At 50.3% G+C, this 21,883-nt stretch overlaps 1 protein-coding gene across 2 annotated transcripts in view; it reads right to left on the minus strand.

The window, feature by feature from the left end:
- IFT172 (intraflagellar transport 172) overlaps positions 1–21,883 on the minus strand; it is a 36,378-nt gene that overhangs the window by 8,715 nt on the left and 5,780 nt on the right. For both annotated transcript variants that reach the window (XM_027749482.2, XM_039387476.1), the window contains 31 exons: positions 21,330–21,544; positions 21,112–21,235; positions 19,872–19,967; positions 19,125–19,286; positions 17,500–17,553; positions 16,877–16,980; positions 16,138–16,223; positions 15,535–15,647; positions 13,070–13,237; positions 12,591–12,727; positions 11,663–11,770; positions 11,068–11,152; positions 10,655–10,747; positions 10,265–10,342; positions 9,153–9,401; positions 7,531–7,609; positions 7,013–7,133; positions 6,485–6,629; positions 6,321–6,410; positions 5,815–5,912; positions 5,453–5,588; positions 5,257–5,373; positions 4,543–4,685; positions 3,775–3,868; positions 3,466–3,530; positions 3,158–3,338; positions 2,529–2,638; positions 1,953–2,082; positions 1,258–1,356; positions 808–917; positions 263–326 (listed from right to left, as the gene is read on the minus strand). In XM_027749482.2, coding sequence (XP_027605283.1) covers positions 263–326; positions 808–917; positions 1,258–1,356; positions 1,953–2,082; positions 2,529–2,638; positions 3,158–3,338; positions 3,466–3,530; positions 3,775–3,868; positions 4,543–4,685; positions 5,257–5,373; positions 5,453–5,588; positions 5,815–5,912; positions 6,321–6,410; positions 6,485–6,629; positions 7,013–7,133; positions 7,531–7,609; positions 9,153–9,401; positions 10,265–10,342; positions 10,655–10,747; positions 11,068–11,152; positions 11,663–11,770; positions 12,591–12,727; positions 13,070–13,237; positions 15,535–15,647; positions 16,138–16,223; positions 16,877–16,980; positions 17,500–17,553; positions 19,125–19,286; positions 19,872–19,967; positions 21,112–21,235; positions 21,330–21,544 — 3,654 coding nt within the window. The remainder of the gene's footprint in view (positions 1–262; positions 327–807; positions 918–1,257; positions 1,357–1,952; positions 2,083–2,528; positions 2,639–3,157; positions 3,339–3,465; positions 3,531–3,774; positions 3,869–4,542; positions 4,686–5,256; positions 5,374–5,452; positions 5,589–5,814; positions 5,913–6,320; positions 6,411–6,484; positions 6,630–7,012; positions 7,134–7,530; positions 7,610–9,152; positions 9,402–10,264; positions 10,343–10,654; positions 10,748–11,067; positions 11,153–11,662; positions 11,771–12,590; positions 12,728–13,069; positions 13,238–15,534; positions 15,648–16,137; positions 16,224–16,876; positions 16,981–17,499; positions 17,554–19,124; positions 19,287–19,871; positions 19,968–21,111; positions 21,236–21,329; positions 21,545–21,883) is intronic.

A 21,883-nucleotide genomic window follows, 5' to 3' on the forward strand; every position in this document is an offset into this window, starting at 1 on the left:
AATGTGTGCCTGGAGCAACATGGTCTAGTGGAAAGTGTCCCTGCCCATGGCAGAGAGGTGGAATGAGATGAGCTTTAAGGTCCCTTCCCAGCCAAACTGTTCTGTGATTCCGTGCTCTGGTATGGAATAGCCACGGCTCACAGGCACATACAGATTTCTCACCCGTGGGCATAGTCAGGCAAAAGCCCCATGAGAAAGGCCCCAAGGATCTGCACAGGTCCTGACATCACTCCCTTGCCTGCAAGACATCCCAAATACGTACCGAATCCACCTTTCCTTGGTTCTTTAAATACTCTTTATAACGCTGGTCCACATACTCCTCTGACCTGTGGGTAGAAAGAATCCTTGTGCCTTGCATCAGTGCAGAGGCTGGATTCAGCCTTGGAACCAGAGGACTTCCAGCTGTGCTGTGTCTTGCTGGTGGGCTGCTGGCACACAGGTAGAAGGGGGAGGAAAGGGCCGAGGCAGCTCTTCACAGCATAACGTGTGAGGAAAACAAGGGATCACAGGGCTTTCAGAACAAATTGCATGCACAGGACTATGACAAGGGAAAGGGAGATACGGATAGGGATGGAACAAAAGGGAATAACAATCTTCACGGGATGTCTGACAACAGAAAAGTGTCAGAATGGTAAATGGCTTGAGAAGGGTAGCTGTGGAAAATGTGCCCTGTTGAGCCTGGGAAGACCACTGTGGAAAGAATCCAGGAAATCTGGGGACTGCAGGACAGGAAAAGACAGGACAAGGGATCATCTGGGAGTGGGAGAAGGAGCAGGAAGAGCATAATTTGCAAAGCTCAGGACATACCTAGGGTCCAACTCCTTGGCCACATGCTTGGCTTTGCTCCATTCCTCCCCTTCAATGAAGGCATCAATAGCTTCTCGGATGAGGTCCAAGTTTAGGTAGAGTTCAGCTGCCTGGAGGGCGAGAGACGGTCCCATGGGAGACAGTCCATGCATTCCAGGCTGAAGCTGGTGCAGACCAGCACACAGCCACAACAGAAAGTCTCCTCCCAAAAGATAACCTGCTCCTCTCCTTCCTGCCTCCTCCCAAGGCCTGCCTCTCTCACACTACTCCAGGACTTGATTCCTTCCCCTCCTTCATCCTCCTTCAAGACTCTGTACTGCCTAACTCTGGATAGAGCCATCCACCCATCACCCCAGGATGTGACTTGGCCTCCTTCCCCTGGATAGAGCTCTCCCTTCCTATGTCAGTCAGTACTTCTCCAGCAGTTTGGGGGCAGGAGCCAACCCTCACCACGCTGTATTTCTTCATGGCCACCAGCTGAGGAGCCACAGTCCGTGTCACCTCCACGCTCTGTGACTGACCCAAGAATTTCACAGCCAACTCAGCAGCCTGTGAAGAGAAATTGTCAGCAGCACAAACGATAAAAGCTGTGGGAGAGTAGGATAAAGCTGGGAAGTTCTCAGTCCCAGCTAAAAGACTGAGAGTTGGAAGCACTTGAACTATGGAGAAGGGGGGAAGAAATGGCAGCTCACTTCAGCAAGACAGAGAAGCAAAGCCCAGCTACTTTCACACACAGAAGATCAAACAAGGACATAACTGTTGAAGTTGGTACAAGGACATGGATGTGAGTGAGAAGTATGAACAAGAACAAAACAAAGAGTGGTGGGACAGAACAAGAAGGTGCTCCTCTAGCAAGGGCTGAGGCATAAAGTGCAGCTCTTCAGTGCAGGGAGCTGTGGGCACACAGACAGGCACTGGCCTGCCACAGGCAGTGGTGCCAGAGCAAGGGGGTCAGCGCCATGCAGGGTAAGCACAGCCCATCATGGCTCAAGAAAACAGCTAGGAAGGCTTTCAGCTCTGCAGCCACTGCAGCCTGCAGGTTCTCCTGTGCCCTGCAGTGACTGGGATCTCTAAGGTGCTCTCAGGTTGTGGGAGAGTTCCCAGGCAGCAGAGCAAGTGAGGGGAATCACAGCCCCTGACGGTACCTTCAGCAAGCACTTCTCCACCAGGACGCTGTTGCTGGGATCCCGCACCTTCAGGTAGCAGTCCACTGCCCTGGCGTATTCCCCAGCCTGCTCCCACTCCCGGGCCTGCTCCAGCAGCCCTTCGGTTCCGCTGCAGGGAGGAATGCAGGCTGTGAGCAGGGCTGGGATGCTGCCAGAGATCCTCTAGACAGTGTGTAGGGTGTGGGCAGGGAGGTGCACAGCACAGGTAAGCCAGGGACCTCAGACGAGACTGGAGCACGTGGCAGAGCGCACACAGTGCTGAGGAGAGAACTGACTGAGGACCCCTGGGAGACGCACTGGCAGGAAAGGACACCGTGGAGATATGTATGTGGCAAGAGGCCATCTGGGAGACCTTAAATGGCAGCAATAAGCCTCCAGAGCAGGGAGGAAGGATGAGAGGAAACCTCTGCAGTAAGAAGTCTAGAGCCCTCAAGAGGGAAACAACCGGATCAGGGTTCCCACCAGGGATCCCATCAGCCTGTAAGGCATCAGCACTATGGCCACAAGGAAGAGCTACCTGGCTGTTTCCTGCAGCCTGACCACAGCATTCCCTACCCAGAGCCCTTCTTGCCAGCTTCCCTGCCACACTCCTCCTGTAGCTCTCCCAGCCGACTAGGCATGTATTCCTTGCAGATCCGCAGGGCCTCGCTCCACATGCCGGCCTCCTGCACAAGCACAATGGGGAGAAGTTTTCACCAGTTCACCAGGATCCCTCACACTCCCGCATTACATAACATATCTAGCCCCTCATGTCATCTCACCAGAGAACCTATGGAAGAAACAACCACAGCAGCACCATCCAATTCTTTCTTCCCCCCAAATGGCACCTATGTCTATCCACTCACCCAAAGTACCTCAGGGGAACGTGTTCATCCATTCCAGCTATCTCCGTGGAATGGGCACTTAGACACCAAATGCACCCACTTGTGCTACCCCTGAGGACCACCTATATTCTGGCAGGACACCTCTTCTAGGAACTGTGAGAGAGCAAAGCTATGCTGTGATATCCACTGGTTCAGTCTTCAGGCCAGAATTAAGTTCCTCTAGGAACCCCCTGAGTAAATGGTTTTTCTTTGGCTATTAAGCTGACAGGGAGAGCTGGGAGGTGGATTTCACTCCTCCATCCAAACTACGTTCTTGTCCAGCGAGGAAGGCAATATGATGTTGCTACAGACTACGCTCACCTTGTAGTACTTTACGGCCAGCTCAGGTCTCTGTGCTCGCAGGAGGAAGGCCTCTGCCTTCTGGAACTCCCTCTGTTCAAAGGCAAACTGTGCCTGTCCAACAAGCACATCAGCCACGCTGTCAGGGTCATGGGCCTCAGCCACTCGCTGCGCCGCGTCCCAGTCCTGGTTGTGCACAAACCTGGGGGAACCGACACGGGATGGAACAAGGGGGATGACACGGAGCAGCCTGATGCTGGAGAGGCATCCAGGCTGGCATCATGTGGGGAGAGCAGATGCAGCAGGCCAGGATGTGGAAGGACACATACATCAGCACCGCCTCCTTGGGCTTCCCAGCTTTAATAAATTCTCCTTCAGCCTCCTCAAATTTGCCCTAGGAGAAAGGAAGGAATTTGCTTGCATGCCCTTCCTGTCCCGATAAATTACATGACCTCCTCTACTTACCATGAGGCAGGGAGGGTTTATGAAGCAAAGATGTGTGTGGAGCCTGGGGTTGTGGAGCCCTTTGGATGTGCAGTGACTCCAGCCAGAACTGTGCCAGCTGCAGCAGTCCCGGCACAACTGCTCAGCTATCTGAGCAACCAGAGAACTCCCACCTATTCCAGGGGAGAAATTACCTCATCTTCTAGGAACATGGCATACTTTAAGTGGATGTCTGGCATCTTCTGCTTCATGGAGAGGCGGGCCAGTTCAAAAGCAAATTCAAAGACCCTGCAATGAAAGCGAAAATGGGGTGAGGGCAGGACTCTGTGCTCTGAGGGCATGCCTTCATCAAGAGCAAGACATCAAGGAGAGCACAAGACACTGGGAGAGGAGAGAGGGTCCAAAGTGAATGGGCACTGCGGGTTTCACCTGCTCCTGCCCAGAGAACAGGAACTTTTAGAGTCCCCACTGAGGAAATTCAACTCCTTCACACCTGCTCTTAGCACCCGAGGCCCTTGGTTCCATCCCAAAGGGAGGTGACAAGACTTGCAGGAGCTGAGAGATGTATGGGCTTGGGGGAGAGAAGCAGAGAATGGCCATGCAGGCAGACACCTGGCCCAGTGCAGAGCAGGGCCAAAATTCTTGTGGCAGGCAGTTACTTATGGTGACATGAGGAATACCTCCTCTCATGCTCAGAGGCTCTCACAAGGCCCTTCCTGCTGAGGTTAAGGAACAAACTGCTTTTGCCTGCACAGCTCAGACTTGGCATTTGAGAGACTGACATGGGGATGGAAAGTGCGATGTGTCAAGGGAGTGGAATGCCTGTGGGAAGTATGGTGGGGTGGGAAGACATGCCATACCCTGGCCCTGCTGCTACCATGTGAACAGAGTTATCTTGGGCCACCCATTTTTCCTCAGGTCAGGCAGAGGGCAGGGAAGTGCTGGCGGAGGCAGCTGCATACCCACTGTCCGTTGCATGGTCAATGGCCATTTCCAGAAGCCCGAATTTGCTGAGGAGTTTCACAGCTGCCTCTCCACCCAGGCTCTTCGCCCACAAATAGGCCACGTGCTTATGGGAGTTTGCCCCCCCATGTGCCTTGGCCACCTGTCCAAAAAGAGGAAGTTGAAGAGCCCAGTGCATCGATCTCACCTTCAGCAGACTGAGCCTCTCTCATGTGATGCCTGTTGGCATGAGAGAGCACCAAAACCATCTGTTCCCTCCTGAGGAACCCTTCTGTGGCCATCACTGGATTGGTGAGTGGGAGAGTGAGACAAAGGCATATAGGGCAGAGCAGAACAGCTGCTGCCTTCTCAGCACAGCCCACACCACTGTTTGGGCAGCAGAAGTGACCCTGGCACTCCATGTCCACACCGAGGGGAGCAGTGTTGGGGGCAGCTGCAGCCAGAACAACACCTCTGAGGTACAAGGGGATGCAGTGGTCAGGGGCAGAGCAATGCCTGGAGGAAGGCACTGCTGCAGAGAGCCCAGGGGTCAAGCCCTACTTTTGGGCTTCAATGCTGCAGAGCAGGAGGCCCACAGGCCTCCAGGGCTGGGGCAGTGCTGAGGCTGGGTAGTGCTCTGATCTTGCAGTGAAGAGACACAAAGCAGTTCCCACCAGAATCCTGCAGCCAGAGTCTGACCTGCGCACAGGTGGGGAGCTCTGAATGATCATTACCCTGTATGCCTCTTCCCACATGTCATTCACTCTGTACATGTTCACTGTGGCCTTCCAGTCCTTGGCTTCCAGGTAGTGGTACTCAGCCTCCTGCAAGCGCCCCTCTGCTTCCAGCTCCTGCAGTCAGAGGCAATGAGATCGTGATAGTCTTGCCCAGGCTTGGCCTAGCTGATCACCTGCCATGAGACGCACTCACCTTGCCCAGGTGCAGGTGAGTATCTCCAAGTAAGTCCTTGTGGTACTTGGCTACTAGGCAAACCATCTCATCATACATCTTACACTTCTTGTACATGGTGATGGCCAAATCAGGTTCATTCACAGTGATGTACAGCCTGGGAACACAAGCACATCCAAATGGCTCAGTCAAGGACATGACCACTCCCTGAAATCTCTCTGCATCCTGAAATATCAGCTTGAGGTCTCTGTGTGTGGCGAGGGTTCCTCCGGTCTTTCCAAACCCCAGTCCCAAATTCTACTCCTACCCCAGGAAAGGGATCCTCCTCACTACAGCTATTTTTTTCAGGGCTGTCTTAGATGGGTACCAAGGAAGACACTCACCTCTCTGCTTCTTTGTACTTGCCCTGCTTCTCCATCTCCTGGGCCTGAGTTATGTACAGCACAGTCACATCCTCCTGGCTCATACACTTGATTGCCAGCTGCCAAAAGGAACACACAGGGAATATGCTGCACAGCAATTTCCTGACGTATGGCAGTGAAGGAGAAGGGGAAAACCAATTTCCTTCCCATCTAACAAACAGGTATCCATGCTATATGCTCTGCAGAGAATGGGCAGTCGCTTGTCACTGTGATCAAAGCACATAGGACCAGCTTTTGGAGAGGGTCATTTGTGTCACAGGTGCACCCACATGGGGCTGTGAGACAGAGAAGGTCAGGATGTGAATACTAGGAACAGATTTCTTGCTGGCTACTGGATGGCCCTGCATGCATCCTTTGGGAAGAGTGCTGGTTGATCAGGTGGTGGTGCCTTGTGCACCAGCACCTGATGGAAGACACACTTTACTGAGTGGGGTGGGGTCCCCAGAAGCTTTGGCTTCTGACTCTACCTTGTGAGCCTGTTCCCAGAGCCCAGCCTGTGTGTACATGTCAATGGCATCCTTGGTCTGGCCTCCTTTGATGTACAGCTCCTCTGCAACCTGCCAGGAAAAGACCACACTCAGCATTCCCAAGGGATACAGAGAGCACTGGTGACTGTGTTCTGCGGCCTCACCTGATACTCCTGTAAAGCTGCATAGTGCTGGGCAATCTTGAGGTAATATTTGGCTGCTGTCTGTTTGTCCTGCAAGTCCAAAATGTAGATGGCCTTCTTCCACTGCCGGGCTCCCAAGGCTGCCTCGATGGCCTTAACTGAGCACCTAGTATCAAACCCATCACTCTTTAGAGCCAGGCAGCAGCCACCTCCTCCAGCTGTGCTCTGCCAGGGAGACCAGAATGCTCTGCTGCTTGATTCAGCTTCCCGGGTCAGAGCAGCACAAAGGATCTGAGTAAGTGGCAGTGCTAAAGGGGATGAACAAACTAGGACAGCAGGGATGAGCAATCAAGGCTGAAAGACCTTGGAAGAGATGTGGGAAGGTATCCATGGCTGGTGCCAGCAGAGACTGCACGCAAGCACGGGGGGCACTGCAAAGCAGCGTGGTGGGGGCTCAGTCAGGCAAACCCCCCGCTGATAGAGGCAAATGATATCAACTTCACACCCTGCCAGTATCCTGCTGCTTATACAGCCTTCCCCTGCCCCCACCTGGCTTCGATGTAATGGTTAATAGCAGCATCCAGCTGTTTCTGCTGCACCAGATGGTCTCCCCAGGCCTCCTCCAGCTTCACAACTTCTGCGGGGAATGCCAGGCGAGCCAGCTCCACGGCTGTAAGGGAACAGGAGATCTGTCACCCTCAGGCCAGCAAGGAAGCAGAACTGTGGGGCAAACATGGGCCTTGGATGGGGCACGGAGGGAGGGGAATGGTGACTGTCTAAGCCACTCCAGCTCCAGTGGGTTACCCAGCAGCCTGGACCCTGTGGAGAGCCAGACCAAATCCATGCTGGTGCAATCAGCACGGTCAAAGGCTTGGGAACAGGACACTGTTCTCGGACTGCGTGTGCAAGTACAACTACGTGAAAATACACACAGTGAAGAGACAATACGTGGAAGCTTCAGAGCATTCAGGCTTCTCTGGGCTCCAGAGCAATTGTTCATGTTGCCACCAGGCCAGAGTACCCAGGCTCCTGCTGGAGATGGAGGGGAGGAATTTTGAGCACAATACCTTTCAGGAAGGCACTGCCCTTGCCATAGCATTCCAGAGCCTTCCGTGGGTTCCTGACCTTCTCGAACAGGTCTCCAGCCTAATGACAAATACAAGCCATCAGTTTCCAGAGCCACCACTTCCCCACACCTTCATACCCTACCAGTCTCACAAAAAGAGCTTGTCAGTCCTGCCACGCAGACTCCCCCGCCAGCTCTGCCTTGCCCCACTAAATAAGAGCATGGGGACTAAGGAACTTCTAGAAAAGAGCATGGGTGCTGAGACCATTGTCCTCTCTCCCAATCGACCCCAGCACAGACATCCTGGCAGTCCAGAGGCTTTAGTATTTGAATGGTGGCAAGAGCACACCTCTAAAGAAAGACTGTAATAACACAGTGAGTATACAGCACCCTTTCCTCTGTTATATCTGTCCATCTCTGACAGCCTGCACAGTAGAAGCCTGAGTTTGTGTTGTGATGCCCTCACAACACCATATTTAATGGCTTTTGACAGACTCTACCTCCATGATTCGTCTAATCACTTTTGGACCATTTATACTTTCGGTAACCAGGCATCCAGCAGCCACAAGCTCCACAGTTATTCTTTCAACTGAAGGCTTAAGAAAAGGTGACAGGTTTGGAAAAGCACTAAGTTCTCTTGGGTCCAAATGAAATGGTCAGAAAATGCTGGAGGTAAATTGAGACTGGAGAAATGTAATTTGCACAGGACACATAACACAGGCCAGTAAAAAGCACTGTTTTATTTTCACATCACATATATCTCAACTCATAGCCAAAACTGTAACTCAAAAGTACAGATGGTTCAAGCAATAATTTGACAAGTTCATGGAAGTAAAATCTATCAGGAGTTCTTGAACATAAAAATAAAAATGTTCAGGTACACTGTAGCCTGCAAACGGCTGGACCCCATGAAAGCACACTAGGGGAAGTGCCACCCTGTATTTTGTCTGCCCTGTTCTTTATTTTCCTTTCTTAAGCACCTGCCAGAGGCCCCTGTCAGCCAGGATACCGAGCTGTACACTGGGCAGACTCAGCACTGTTTTCTTACATTAACATGATTATGTGCTGTGGGAAAAACACCTTTTGGTTTTAGAACTGTTACCTAATAATAAACAGTTGCCAATTTTTGGTGTAATTAGACAGTGACAATAATCATGTCCCTTCTTTATGATATTTATGGCTCTATGATAGTCTTCAACCTCCTTTGTTTACCTGCCTTAGGTTTTCCATTTAGATTATCCTTACACCACCATTTTTCATTCTGCTATGAGGAAGCACTGACATTTCCACTGTGATATCAAGTTTTCTGTTTGATTCACAACTCTGTTCCTGTTTGTTCCCAACTTCCCAAGGGCCTCCTTGACAATTACTAATGCTCAGAGGATATTCTGGAGACATGTTGCCCGTGAGATGCAATCTTTTTCCTGATTAATAACAGTAATTCTAGACCTCACCCATGTACAATGGATGCAGTGAGGATTTCCTCATAAGTGTTAACTGCAAATTTATCAACAGAGAATTAGCTCTGCTGCCTTCCAGTCCCCCTGTGTCTCACAGGTGCAGAGGATGGGGTACAGTCCCTGATGCCCCTAAGAAGGAAGCCCAGTGGGAAGGGCCACTCACCTGTTCATACAGTTCCCCTCTGATCAATGCTGTGGAGATCCTGTCAATGACATCCTCATTGGTGAGCAGCTCATCCCTACTCATGGCCAGCCGTGCTGCTTTGGCTGGCAGCCCTGCCCGCAGATATAAGCTGATGGCTGCCAGGTAGTCACCCTGTCCCTCTTGGACCTCTCCAGCCTTCTCTTCCTGCTGGGTATCCAGCAGCCACTGGTAGTAACCCCGACGCAACTTCTCCAGCATCGGGTGTCCCTGTGGAGGAATGCAGCACTGGGTGACCTGGGCAAGGGGACATGCTGTCCAGCTCGTCCTCAGGCTCTGCACACCTGGCCTCTTGCTGCCCAGTTAGCAGAAACCACAATGCGATAGTGCCTGTGTACCACAGCACTATCTGTTCTTTTTTGAAGCCACAGATACTCCTAAACCAATTTCAGTAGCTTCTCTCTGTCAGGGTTGACAGCAAGCCTGTCAGCAGCCTGGCGTTTATCGACGAAGCAGTGGACATAAACCAGATTACAGTATAACCCTGAAAGGAGGAGAACACAACATGCAGAGGAACGTGGGCAACTTTCAGAAAGGAAGAAGATGGAGGACAGAAATGGACTTCCTGTACTTTCTGCAAGTCAGGATGACTTGACAAAAACTGTGTTTACTAGTTTGCAATCAGTCCTGGTGTGTGTATACACGAAAGTACCAATAGCAGGTTGACATGTGGATGACCTGATGGCCTGATCTACATGTACCAACAGTAGAGCGATATGGGTATGGCCTGATCTATGAAGGCACCAATAGAAAGTTAACATGTGTGATGTGTGAAAAGTATAAATGTTTGCAACCTGTTACAATAAGGTGATTGCAGCCTTCTTGCAATCCCGTCCCTGCTTTGAAAGAAGATTCTATGTCGCTCTGCCTGTCCCGACTTTAACAGCGACATCTCTCCCTCACTATTCACCCAGGTCTGTACTTACACCAGTGCAACCTTTCCTTCTAGTTGGAGCCCTTCTAAGCAGAAGCCAGGTAGGGCAGGTGAAGAGAACCCAGACCCGAATGGACTCTCAAACAGAAGATTTACCAAGCAAGCTCAGCCCACAGCCCAGTGCAGAAACATTCTGTACCTTGGCCTTGGCCACCACAATGCATTCATCCCACATGTGCAGCTCCTGGTACATGTCCATGGCCTCCTCTGTGGCATTCTGTGTCAGAAAGCAGAGAATCCAGATTAGGAGCAGACACACTGCCTCGGAGCTCTCCAAGTGGGAAGGGTTAGATGTGCAGAAAACACTTGAAAAACTGTACCATCTGCTTTACATGGATATGCATCCTCCCTCACCCTCCTCATGCACCTCAGTGTAATCCTACACCTTAGAAAAAGGAATACCTCCTTCTGCTTCATGGCAAAAACTGCAAAACCAGGCAATGTTTTCCGTTCCTCTTACAGAGCAGGACACAAACCCCTCTGCTCAGAAATAAATTAAATCTTTTCTACTCCTTGTTCCTTTACTCACTTGTTCCAGGAAGATCATCTCGGCCAGCTTGTAGTTCTTGTCCAGCATGGCCAAGCGGGCCCGCACCAGGTAATGGTCTGTGCCATCCCCACCCTGCAAACAGCCAGTGAGCTCAGTTTGCTGAGGGAAAGAACAGGCTCTGGAATGGAACATGGAGGGGACTGCAGGTGGGGGCTGGGTCATTACAGAAACGAAAGACAGCTGAGAATCCCAGCAGTGACAAGCCGGGAGCAGTCACTGAGGCCAGCCCTGAGAGGGACCTGGCAGGCATGGATGAAGGATGTCAGCAGTTTCTACATGACCGGGTACTGGTCTGTAGCATGACACTGGGGAGCATGGACACAGAAGATAATGTGCATGCGAGTGTTTTCAGGAAAACTGTGGCCCTACAGAGCAGGAAAAGTTTGACTTACATGCTCTTGAGCTGCCTGGTCAGCAATGGCATTGGTTTCATGCAGAAATCGAGCCTTTGCCATGTTTCCCAGAGCTGCAAAGCACCTGGAAAGGGCAAAGAAGTTAGTCAGTAACTGAGTTTTGTTGCCCACTTTTGGTCCAAGAAAAGAAAATCAGAACTTGGGCAGCAGACTCAGGGAGAGGTGGGGTACCCCTGCTTCAAGAGAAGGATTTTGCCAAGACTCGTGTTCAGATGTGCCCTCTAGCCCTGCTCCATGGCAGAATCCATGGGCATGACCAAGGCTCACGTTTCACCTCCGCAGGCTTCAGAGATGCCTCGAGTTTGTCCATCTCTGTCAGCTCCCTTAGGCCTTGCTATACACTGCTTTATATACATCAACAAAAATTTCTGACACAGAGGGATCTCTTCCTGCTCTCTGTTCTGGCATTACTGGTTGGGATGAAAGGGCAAGTCATCACCTGGCATAGAGAACACTTAAGTCTCCAACTCAGTGCATCTTCCAGGCCACACACAGAGCCATGTCTTTAGTTGGACCCTGGTTTCTATGAGGGATTCAGCAAAGAGAGTGTTTAAGCCAGGAAGATGTGATGTACCTCTCTGCAATATGCAGCTGTCTCGCTTCCAAAGCCAGTCTGCTGAGAGTCTTCCACATGGCTTCAGTCTCTGTGGACATTTCCAGTGTCTCCAAAAATGCAGTAGCCCTTGAAACAGAGAGTTGCAGACTTTCAGTTACAGAAGAGCTCTCTGACGAAAATCCCAGGCTGAGACAGGAGCCTCCTAACCACAGCTGCACTGAAGACAAAGCAAGTTGGGTGTGCTCAGTTCTGAAGAGGACAGTGTAACACAGGGCCTGACAGAGCAGGGGAAAATTTAGAGACCTAGGTGATCCCTACCTGGGCTAAGGTACTTAAGGCAGATATCAGCAGAAGGCTGTAGCAGTGTGGGACAAGTCCAAAATGATGTGTCTGATGCAAGTCCCTGGTGAAGAAGTCTCTCAAGCAGTAACAGTGCTAGGAACACATGAAGTTCTCTCCCCTGGTCACTTTTAAAAGCCCTATAACAGTGTCAGCAAGGCCCAGGTGGCTGCCATCACTGCTTCAGACAGTCAGTTTTTACTCTGCACAGCTCCTGGCTGTTTCCATGACACTGCCACCATCCCCAGAAGGGCAGCAGCAGAAGTACCCAAGCACCACTTCACATCTGGCTGCTCTGGAGACACACCTAATCACTGCAATTAACTTGACAACTGCCTTCAGCAAATCCCTGTCAGTGTCTATGGGACCAGCCTCTCCCTGAGCTTGAAACCACAAAGCTGTGAGAAGGTAAATGCTCAATATGTACTCCTGAAGGACTCTGATGTTCTTTATAGCCAGACATGGCACCAACATCATGCTCAGAGCCTAGAGTTCAGCTCTGTATGGAAAGCTGTGCTGCTGCCACTTCTGGATCACTGATTCCCAGGTGGAATGTGGAATGTGATGTGAGGTACCTGCCATTCCCATCGGTGTACGTAGCCCTCACCTGTGATAATCCCCATCATCAACAGCAGTTCCAAACTCTATGAGGCCTTCATCCAGGGTGTAGGACACAGTGTTCACCCCTTCAGATACTATCACTTCAGTCTTTCCATCATTCCGTTCCAAGTCTACGATATCCCCCTGGAAAGAGTATCAGCTGTCAATATTCCTGTGTTCTCCTGAAGTACGTAGGGTAGCAGGGATGGGAGGGCAGCACCACGACAGTGCTGCCAGTCACAGTTCTGCTGAATGAGCTCACACTGAGCAGACTGAGCCACGAAGCGGCTCCTTGCTATATTAACTGCCTCCATCTTCTGCCAGAAATGTCTGCCACAAAGCTGACGGATGAGCTCATATTCTGTCCAGGAGAAACTAGCTGTTCCCTTCTGTCTCCCTCCTGCTGTACCACCCTGACTAACCCCACACAGGCGAGCAAGAAGAAACAGAAACTGCAGGAGGCAATCAAAGGCTCCAGAGTTTTACCTTCAGAGGAAACATGGTGACTCGCTCTGGAGCATCGATGTTGTACCAAATGCAGAGGCTGTTTCTGTTCTGAGCCACCACCACGTCACTGCCTGGAACCCACTGCACGTAGGAGCAATAGTTCAGAATGGTCGTCTTGGTGCTGCTTTCAATGTCATAGAGCTGCAGCTGGAGAGGGCAGAGGAGAACAGATCAGCTGGGCTCATGGCTGGGCTGCCAGCTCACACAAACATCGCAGGAACATCCGAGCAGGCATCTTGTAAACAGACATTACCCATCAGGAAACAGACCTTCTCCATGACATGCAGCCTAAAATCCCATACTTATTTACACACATTTCTATCCAGGAATTAAGACCTTTTTAAAGCCTTGCAGCATTTTAAGCAGAATGCTCAGATCCTGCCTCCCTTACATGTCCATGTAAGGACATGGACAGATGAATATAAACCAGAATACACCTTGTGCTATTTCAGTTCCTTCTCAGCTGCAGAGCTGGAACAGGAGGATGGGCTCTTAAGTCTTTCATGGAAACAAACTGAGGGACCAAGAAGGGTCTTCCTCTGAGGTTTTGGGCTGAACTGTCCATCCCAGGCATGGTCCTATTGCAAGGACTGTTGCCAATAAGGTGAGAGGTTGGTTGTTTGTAGAATATACTGCCCAGAAACAAACCTGACAGTTTGGAAGGTGTAACCTGACACATGACATAACAAAGATATATGATGTCTTGTGACTTAGAAGTCCTATAGGATGTCTCTGTTCCTTGTCATTACTGTCCTCATCTAGCAAAGATGAGAAAAAGAAGAGAGAACTGTGCTAGTCTTATGACACACCTGTCAAAAGAGAACAATAAAGTCCCTGTTTCAGTTTGTACCAAAATGGTTGGAGAAATCATAGAATCCCAGAATGGTTTGGGTTGGAAAAAATCATCTTGTTCTAACCCCTTGCCATGGGCAGGGACACCTTCCACTATCCCAGGCTGCTCCAAGCCCCATCCAACCTGGTCTCGGACACTCAGGGCTGAAGCAGCCACAGCTTCTCCGGGCAACCTGTGCCAGGGCCTCATCACCCTCACAGAGAAGAATTTCTTCCAAATATCCCATCTAACCCTGCACTCTGTCAGGGGGAAGCCATTCTCCCTTGTCCTGTCCATCCAGGCCCTTGTACAAAGTCCCTCTCCAGCTCTCCTGGAGTCCCTTTAGGTACTGGAATGGGCTCTGAGGTCTCTCTAGAGCCTTCTCTTCTCCAGGATGAACAATCCCAATTCTCTCAGCCTTTCCTCACAGAAGAGGTGTTCTAGCTCTCTGAGTATCTCTGTGGCCTCCTCTGGACTCTCTCCAGCAGCTCCACGTCCTTGTGCTGTTGCTCCTCAGGGCTGGAGGCAGCTCTGCAGGGGGATCTCAGCTGAGGGGGCAGAGGGGCAGCATCCCCCCCTCCTCCGCTGCCCATGATCCCTGTGGGATAAGCCCAGGTGCAGCACCAGCACTTGGCCTTGTTACATCTCATGAGCTTCCCATGGGCCCAGTTCTGGAGCTTGTCCAAGTCCCTCTGGATGGCCCTGTCCTTCAGGAGTGTCACCCGCACCCTCAGCTTGGTGTCACCTGCAAACCTGCTGAGGGTGCACTCAATCCCTTCGTCTACATCATTAATGAAGATATTAAATAACACTGGCCCCAGTAGGGACCCCTGAGGGCACCACTGGTCAGTGATGCTACTTGGGACTCTGAGTCATTGACCACGACCCTCTGCATGTGACTGCTCACCCAATTCCTTGCCCACCTAACGGTCCACCCATCAAATCCATCTGTCTCCAGTTTGGAGAGAAGGATGTTGTGGGGGACCGTGTGAAAGTCTTTACAGAAGTCCAGATGAGTGACATCTGTAACCTCTCCCTTGTCCACTGATGGAGTCAGTCCATCAAAGAAAGCCACTGGGTTGGTCAGGCAGGACATGCCCCTGGTGAAGCTGTGCTGGCTGACCCGAATCCCCTCCCTATTCTCCATGTGCCTTAGCACAGCTTCTAGGAGGGTCTGTTCCATGATCTTCCCAGGCACAGGGGTAAGGCTGTCATGTCAGTAGTTCCCAGAGTCCTCCTTGCCACTCCTTTTAAAGATGGGCACTATGTTTCCCTTCTTCTAGTCACCTGGGGCTTCCCCTGAGTGACATGACTTTTTGAATATCACAGACATACGTACAGCAGAAGGATCTATGATTTTCATTTTCGGCTGTGATGAGATGAAGCAAGATGTCTAGCAACTAAGGTCAGCATTAGCTATGACTCAAGACCAAACATGCAACACTGCCAGCTCATGCAATCTGGACACAGCCAATCCTTCTCAAAGGAGCAGTCAAAAAATGACGAGTGCTTCAGGTGTGCTTCTCACCTCCCTCCCTCCACTCGGGCATGTCTGTCTCTACCTCTCCCCAGACACGCCATCCTGCCACATGGCCCGAGGTGCCTGCCTCACCCTCATCTTCTTGTCCCTGAAGAGCAGTTTGTGGCCTGTTTCATTGAGCTCCAGCCAATCGATCTTGCTGTCGTGGCTGATCATGCCAGTGCTGTAGCCACCGACAAGGTCCACTTGGGAAGGAAGAAAAGGAAACTGTGTAAGTACTTGACGTACCCCAAAGTGCTGAAAATTCAATGCTGTCCAGTGGGAATCAGGTGCCTGGGACCTAATTAGGGCAAAACCCCTGGCAAACACTCTGTGACATGAAAACCAGACAGCAGTGACATTTTATCTCGATGCCCTCTCAACAGCAACTCTCTCCTGCTGCCTGTGAGCTCACACACCTCACGGGCAGTGCAGGCAGTTCAGCGCACGCTGAACAGAGTCTGGGTCCAGGCCACAGCCACCCACGGCTGTGTCCTTACAGCCGAAAGCAGAACAGCCTGGTGTCCAGTGGGCTGCTGCCAGGCAGAAGGAATGCGAAGGGGAACTTCAGGAATCTGCTGCTTGGGAGAGGGAATACGCAGAGGACCTTCAGGGATATGCTGCCTGGCACAGGAAATGCAAAGGGATCAGGAAGGCCGGTAAAATAAAGGGGAGGGGAGGGAGGGTTACAGTCACCTGTTGCTATAGTCTTGATGTCTATCAGGTAAGCCAGTCTCTTGTTCTCCTCCACGCCTCTCTGCCGTCTCTCATTGATACGGACACTGTGATTTGAAGGGAATGATGACTATTACCTTCACTACTCTCAAAATTCACATCTGAATCACACAGTCCCTCCCACACTTCCCTACAGTTTCCCCAAGCACGTGGAGCCTATGGCAGTTCCCTGACCTGTGACTCTTGCCCAGTACCTATAGCTGCCTCAGGTGAGAACAAATTTTTCAGATCCGTGGCTTTCCCCTAGAAGCTGCCCCTCTGGAACAGGGGTCCCCAACAGCAGATTAGTTACATCGCTTCCACCTCTGAGCAGCTCACGACCCACCCTCCTCCCAAAGCAGAAAACAGGGTATGGAATTTCAGAGGGACAGAGGAGGTCCTGCTGGCAACTGAGTCTCTGATGATGCTGTATCAGGACCAGCTGGGATGCAGAGCTGCCTGAGAATGTGCGCAGGAGATCCCTCTTCAGCAACAGCCATGCACTAAGCATGGATCACTGGTAGAGAGGCTCTTATGCTTCTAAAACTTGACAGCCAATAGCCAGACAACTAAACCCACCACTGGTCACTGTCAGAAGCGGGTTACTCAGCTCCCAGCGTCTGGGGGCTGCATGCTACAGTGGGACACTTCCAAGGTTATATGTCTGAGCTCACCCTCAGTCAACTCCTGTGTTGGCTACACGGGCAGGTGTAACCCTTACCTGACAAGATGAGGGTTCACAAACTCTGTGCGGACAGAGCCCAGCATGTCATTGCTTCCATATTCCACCAGCGTCAGCTCTCCGGCGTTAAAGATCATGCAGACCTGACAGTGAGAGGGGAATACACTCTCACAGAAAAGCCATGTAGAGACTCACACTGACAGTCAGAGGCGTAGAAAAGAACTCTGCTGAACACAAATCTAAATTCAAACCCTCTGGTATGAATAAGGAGCTGTCCTTGGCTTCCTGTTGTGACTGTCAGCTTTTCCTCAAGGTTGGGGATTTTAGTTCTGGACCTATCAGTCCTGCAGGAGTCAAGTTGCCCCCTAACAGCTGTATTCTGTATCTCTAACACCATCTCTGGCTGTTGCTTTTATTGTTCCTCTCTCCTTCAGGGTTATGACTTATATAACATGTCAGTCCACACACTGAGTTTGTTCTGTACCTGGCATGAGGAAAATGCAACTACAGGGAGGAAGCAGACTGGGATCTGCATGGAGAGGGTAAGTCCAGGAAACTTCTGAGAAACAGGGTTTTCCAGAAATGCAGTTGACACTTTTCCAGCCAGTGCACATACGCTTTACTCATCCTTCATGGGGAACATTCTGTCCCATCCTACTTACGTTCTCATTGTCAAAGAAGAACTTCTCATTCCCCCCGGATCCTTGCCAGGCCACCTGCAAAGCAATGGCACGGGGTGAGGCCAACAGGCTGCCAGCTCTGGCCAGGACCAGGCTGCAGGCACTGGGGTGCACTGTCCATTTCTCTCTCTCCCACAACAGACAGCAAGAGTTACACTGCAGAAGGGATTGTGTTTCAGCACTTCAGCTGTCAGTCATTTCCAGCCTGCAAATTCCATACTTTCATTTCTTTAACCTTAGCTTCAAACTCCAGTTCTCTTTGTGTAGTATCTTACTGCCTTTTGGACAAGAGGCCTTTATGTGACTGAGGAACTCTATCCCATTCCTTCACAGGCACTTCTCCACCTTCCCCAAACCAGCTTTATTACAGAAAGCACCAAACCAGCCCTTTGTCTCCATTAATCTTCTCCACAGAATCAGTGCTACTACTGGTGGGAGCAGAATCTCCACACTACAGGTGGTTGAAATCTTTCTTTTTTGGGGTCATGCTAGAAATGATTGATCAGCATAGTGCCAGTGGGAGAACAACTGATTGAGAATTTGAGAAGAGCACTGGAAAATACAATAGGTACTGTAATGACAACAGGCAAGTGGTCAGAGAAGCAGAAAACTGAAAGCCAAAGTTACAGCTGCCCTCTTCCCTCCTGGAGTAAGAGCTCTAAGCCACTGCTTCAACAAACTTCAGTGAGACAGCAGGATGGCAAATGGACTCCTCAGAACCCTGTTCCTTCTGAGAAGTGAGTATAGCTGTGCGACCAAAAGAAAAACTCTGTGCAGTAAGATGCTGAGAAACCTGGAAGTTTTCAGGCCAGACTCTCAGTTCCACTACCAAGTATCACCATTCTCCAGCTCAAGTCTGTAGTCAGAGCTCCTGCTCCCAGGGAGACTGATTAGCACACCAGTAGCCTGATTAAAAGCATACGATACCTCTGTGAACAAAGCAAATATGTCCTTGAAGCCTATTTACTACTTTTATCAGACATGGGCCTAATGCCCACGTTCTCCAGAGTCAGCACAGGGGCCCAGCGCTCTGTGCACTGTGAGGCTCAGGGGAGGAACAACTTTGTATGAATTGTTTGGTACCAGAAATGACACTGGCAAAAGCTGTGGGACTGCAGGCATGAATGGTATTTTGGGTTTTTTTTTTTGTTTTGGTTTTTAAAAACACACTAAGATTCATACATTCACATCTGGAATGTACAGATGTACAACATCCAGTTTGGGACCTCCCTGTACAAGAAAGTTCAGCAGACTGCCATCAAGATGCTTAGGGCTGAAGTACTTACATTGTGAAGAGAGGCTGAAGGAATTTGGCTTCTTCAGCCTGGAGAAGGGAAGGCTTAAAGGACCTCTAATAAGATGATGCCAGGGTTTTTTGGCAGATGCACCGTGAAAGGGTGAGAAATGGTCATAAAATAGCAGTCAAAATTCCACCAAGAATTAGGAAAAAGGCTTTCCTCCATGAGGATAGTAAAGCATTGGAACATCAAACTGAATGATTCTACAATTCTTTGAAAACAGAGGTATTGTTCCCATGCAGAAATCATACCCTCTGAGTTATGAATCAAGCATTTGACACTCCAGAAATGCCACAGATTTCCCAGTACCTCACTGAGCTTGTTGGAGCTGATGTCACCCAGCAGCAATGTGTCTGAGGTATGGGCCACCAGATACCTGTCCTTTCCTAATATCTTCACCTCATCAATCTCATAACCATACTGGGATTTCAGCACAACTCGAGTTCCTGTTGAGAGGTTCTTCACGATGACCTAGAGAAAGTGGGAAAAAGCAGTATAAGGCCATACACACAGGGAGAACACAGACTTCTTGTTCCACAAAAGATTAGGCAGATGATACTTTTTTAGATGTCCCCTCACATCATTTCACTTTGCTTTTTGAAAGAAACCTTACCATTCCTCTGACAGCTGTAGTACACATGTGGGACTCTCACTTCTGCCATTTACAAGTTACCAGCCTACTTGGAGGCCTACACAGGCCCCCAAGGCCAAGATCCCCTCGGAGAGTCCTGCACTCTCACCCCTGACTGCAGAGGGGTGCCCAGGCTGCCAGCTCACCCTTACTACCTCATTTTGAACAAGGTAAATTTGGTTGAAATTAAACCACTTCAGGAGTCTGCATTTGGCGTGGAGGTACCTCACACAAATTCACAAGCTAGGAAATAAACTCCATGGTCTTTGATCCTAGCCAATTCCCAGCCAGCCTTGGCCCTGTGCCTGGAATTTCCTAACAAGTAGCTATGAACAGACTGTAGGTGCAGAACTCCAAACACATCTAGTTCTAGCAAGCATCCAGTTTTCATCAGGAATTTCATACCTCATTTGATATTCTCTTACCTGGCTTGGTCCCACATATGTAATTTCAAATTTATTTTTGTAAATGCTTCTGCGAAGGCAGCAGTCAAACTGTTCAACTCCTCCACACAGTGTGCCCTGAGGACACAAACACACCACGTGGTCAGTGAACTCTGTGAAGGAGAGATACTCCAGACCCTGCTTACATGAAGAGAATCAGAGGTGAGACACAAACCCACCAGTTCTGGCTGTCCTGGGGAACATTTCTCAAGCCCCCAGATGCAGGAGGATCAGCCCTGACTTTCTTGAGACAACAGAAAGATTGAGCCACTCTCAGAGAAACAGAGATTACCAAGCACTGGCATGAATGTGGGAAAGGAGGAGGAGGGGTTAAAAACCAACTTTATCCTCATTTGCCCCATTATCCTTCTCAATTTCCCATTTGTCCCTCCTCTAGCCTCCCAATCTCTCCTCCCTTCCAGCAGACCCCTTTCACCTTCATCTCTTTCTTTATAACATCCCCATTCCTTTCACTGATCTCCTATCCCTTAGCCCCCTTCCCTTCTCTGCAAGTATTTGTTTACATGTTCAAAAATTCTCGGTCTGAAAATATTTCAAGGATTCTTGATTGTTGAACACAAAAGTATGCAAAAACTACTAAAGAAAAGTTGTAAATAACACCTTTCCTAAATATTTTCAGTGTTTAAGAAAAAATTGCAGAAAGATTAATTTTAAGAGCCTTTAAAGAATTATTTAACTTAATAGAGAAAGGCAGATCAAGGCTCAATGGCTGAAAGTAGAAGAAAGACAACACTGAGCTGAAAACATAGCACAGAAACACAGAGTGTAAATAGCAGCTCAACTTTTATACTGCATCTCACAGGTGCTCAGAGAGAAGAATGCTCCTGAGACTGCTCTGGACTAGATATGCTGACCTCCCCATGCTTCTGGGAAAAGAGGAGGGCTGTTGTAGCCAGCAAGCCATCACAGCAACGACCACGAGGTTCCACAGCTTTGCAGTCTGCACACCTGATGCAGCAGTTCCCTGGCACAAGGTCTCAGCCTCTGCACAGGCCATGGTGTGACCACATCACCCGTCCTGCACCCCCAGGCCACTGTGTGACTGTATCACCTGCACTGCACCCCCAGGTGACAGCACGACCCCGCTCAAAGCCCTCCCTGCACCACACCACTTTGTTCCATGCACGAGCACGTGTCAGGCTGCAGGGATGTCCCTGGTATGGGACTGCACGGCTCAGGGCTGCTGACTGCTGGTACAAACCGCACAGATCCGTGAGCCGTCCCTCTTCCACGCCAAAGCTGTGATAGTGTACAGGTGAGCTATTTCTTTGGGCTTGCCTTCCTCCCAGGCACTGGGGCGTGGGCTCCAGTTCAGAACCCGTAACCTGTGAGAGAAAGGAGAGAGCAGAGATGTAAACTGTGTACAGCTGACAAAAGAAGCACTATAAAGGGGAGACTTCCCCATCAGGTACATGGTACCTGTCATAGCTGCCGATGACAATGGACTGGCCACCGGGACTGGTGGCTGCGGTGGTGAATTCCTTCTCCGACAAGTCCCAGCTGTAGTCAAAGGTTTGAATCACATTGCCTTCCTTCCCATAAGCAACAATCTTCTTGTCACAGCCTGCAGCCACAATGCTGTTGGAAGCCCAGGCGAGGGCATAAGGAGGACAGGGATGCACCATCAACTTACCCTACAACAGACAAAAACACCCTGAATACCCAAATGGCCCCAGCCCCCAGCTGGCCTCTGTACTCAGCTATCCCAGTGAGACCAGTACGGACCCCTCTGTAAAGCCCAGTTCTTGAGGGCAGCTTTGTCTGCTTGCCCCAGTCTGCAGGAAGACAGAAACCAGAACTGAGTGATGTATCAACTAGGCCATTCATATAACCGCGAGAGAAGATTCCTGATACCAGTAAGAAGAACAATACCATTAATCAAACTGGAACTGAACTCCCAACATAGCTGAGTATAGATGGGCCTTCAGCATGTCACAGCAGCGAGCAGCCATGCTCAAATTGCTTCAGGTGAA

This window comes from Pipra filicauda, unplaced genomic scaffold (assembly GCF_003945595.2).
Source record: "Pipra filicauda isolate LSUMZ 115617 unplaced genomic scaffold, ASM394559v2 scaffold568_size315820_pilon, whole genome shotgun sequence".
NCBI classification, from domain to species: domain Eukaryota; kingdom Metazoa; phylum Chordata; class Aves; order Passeriformes; family Pipridae; genus Pipra; species Pipra filicauda.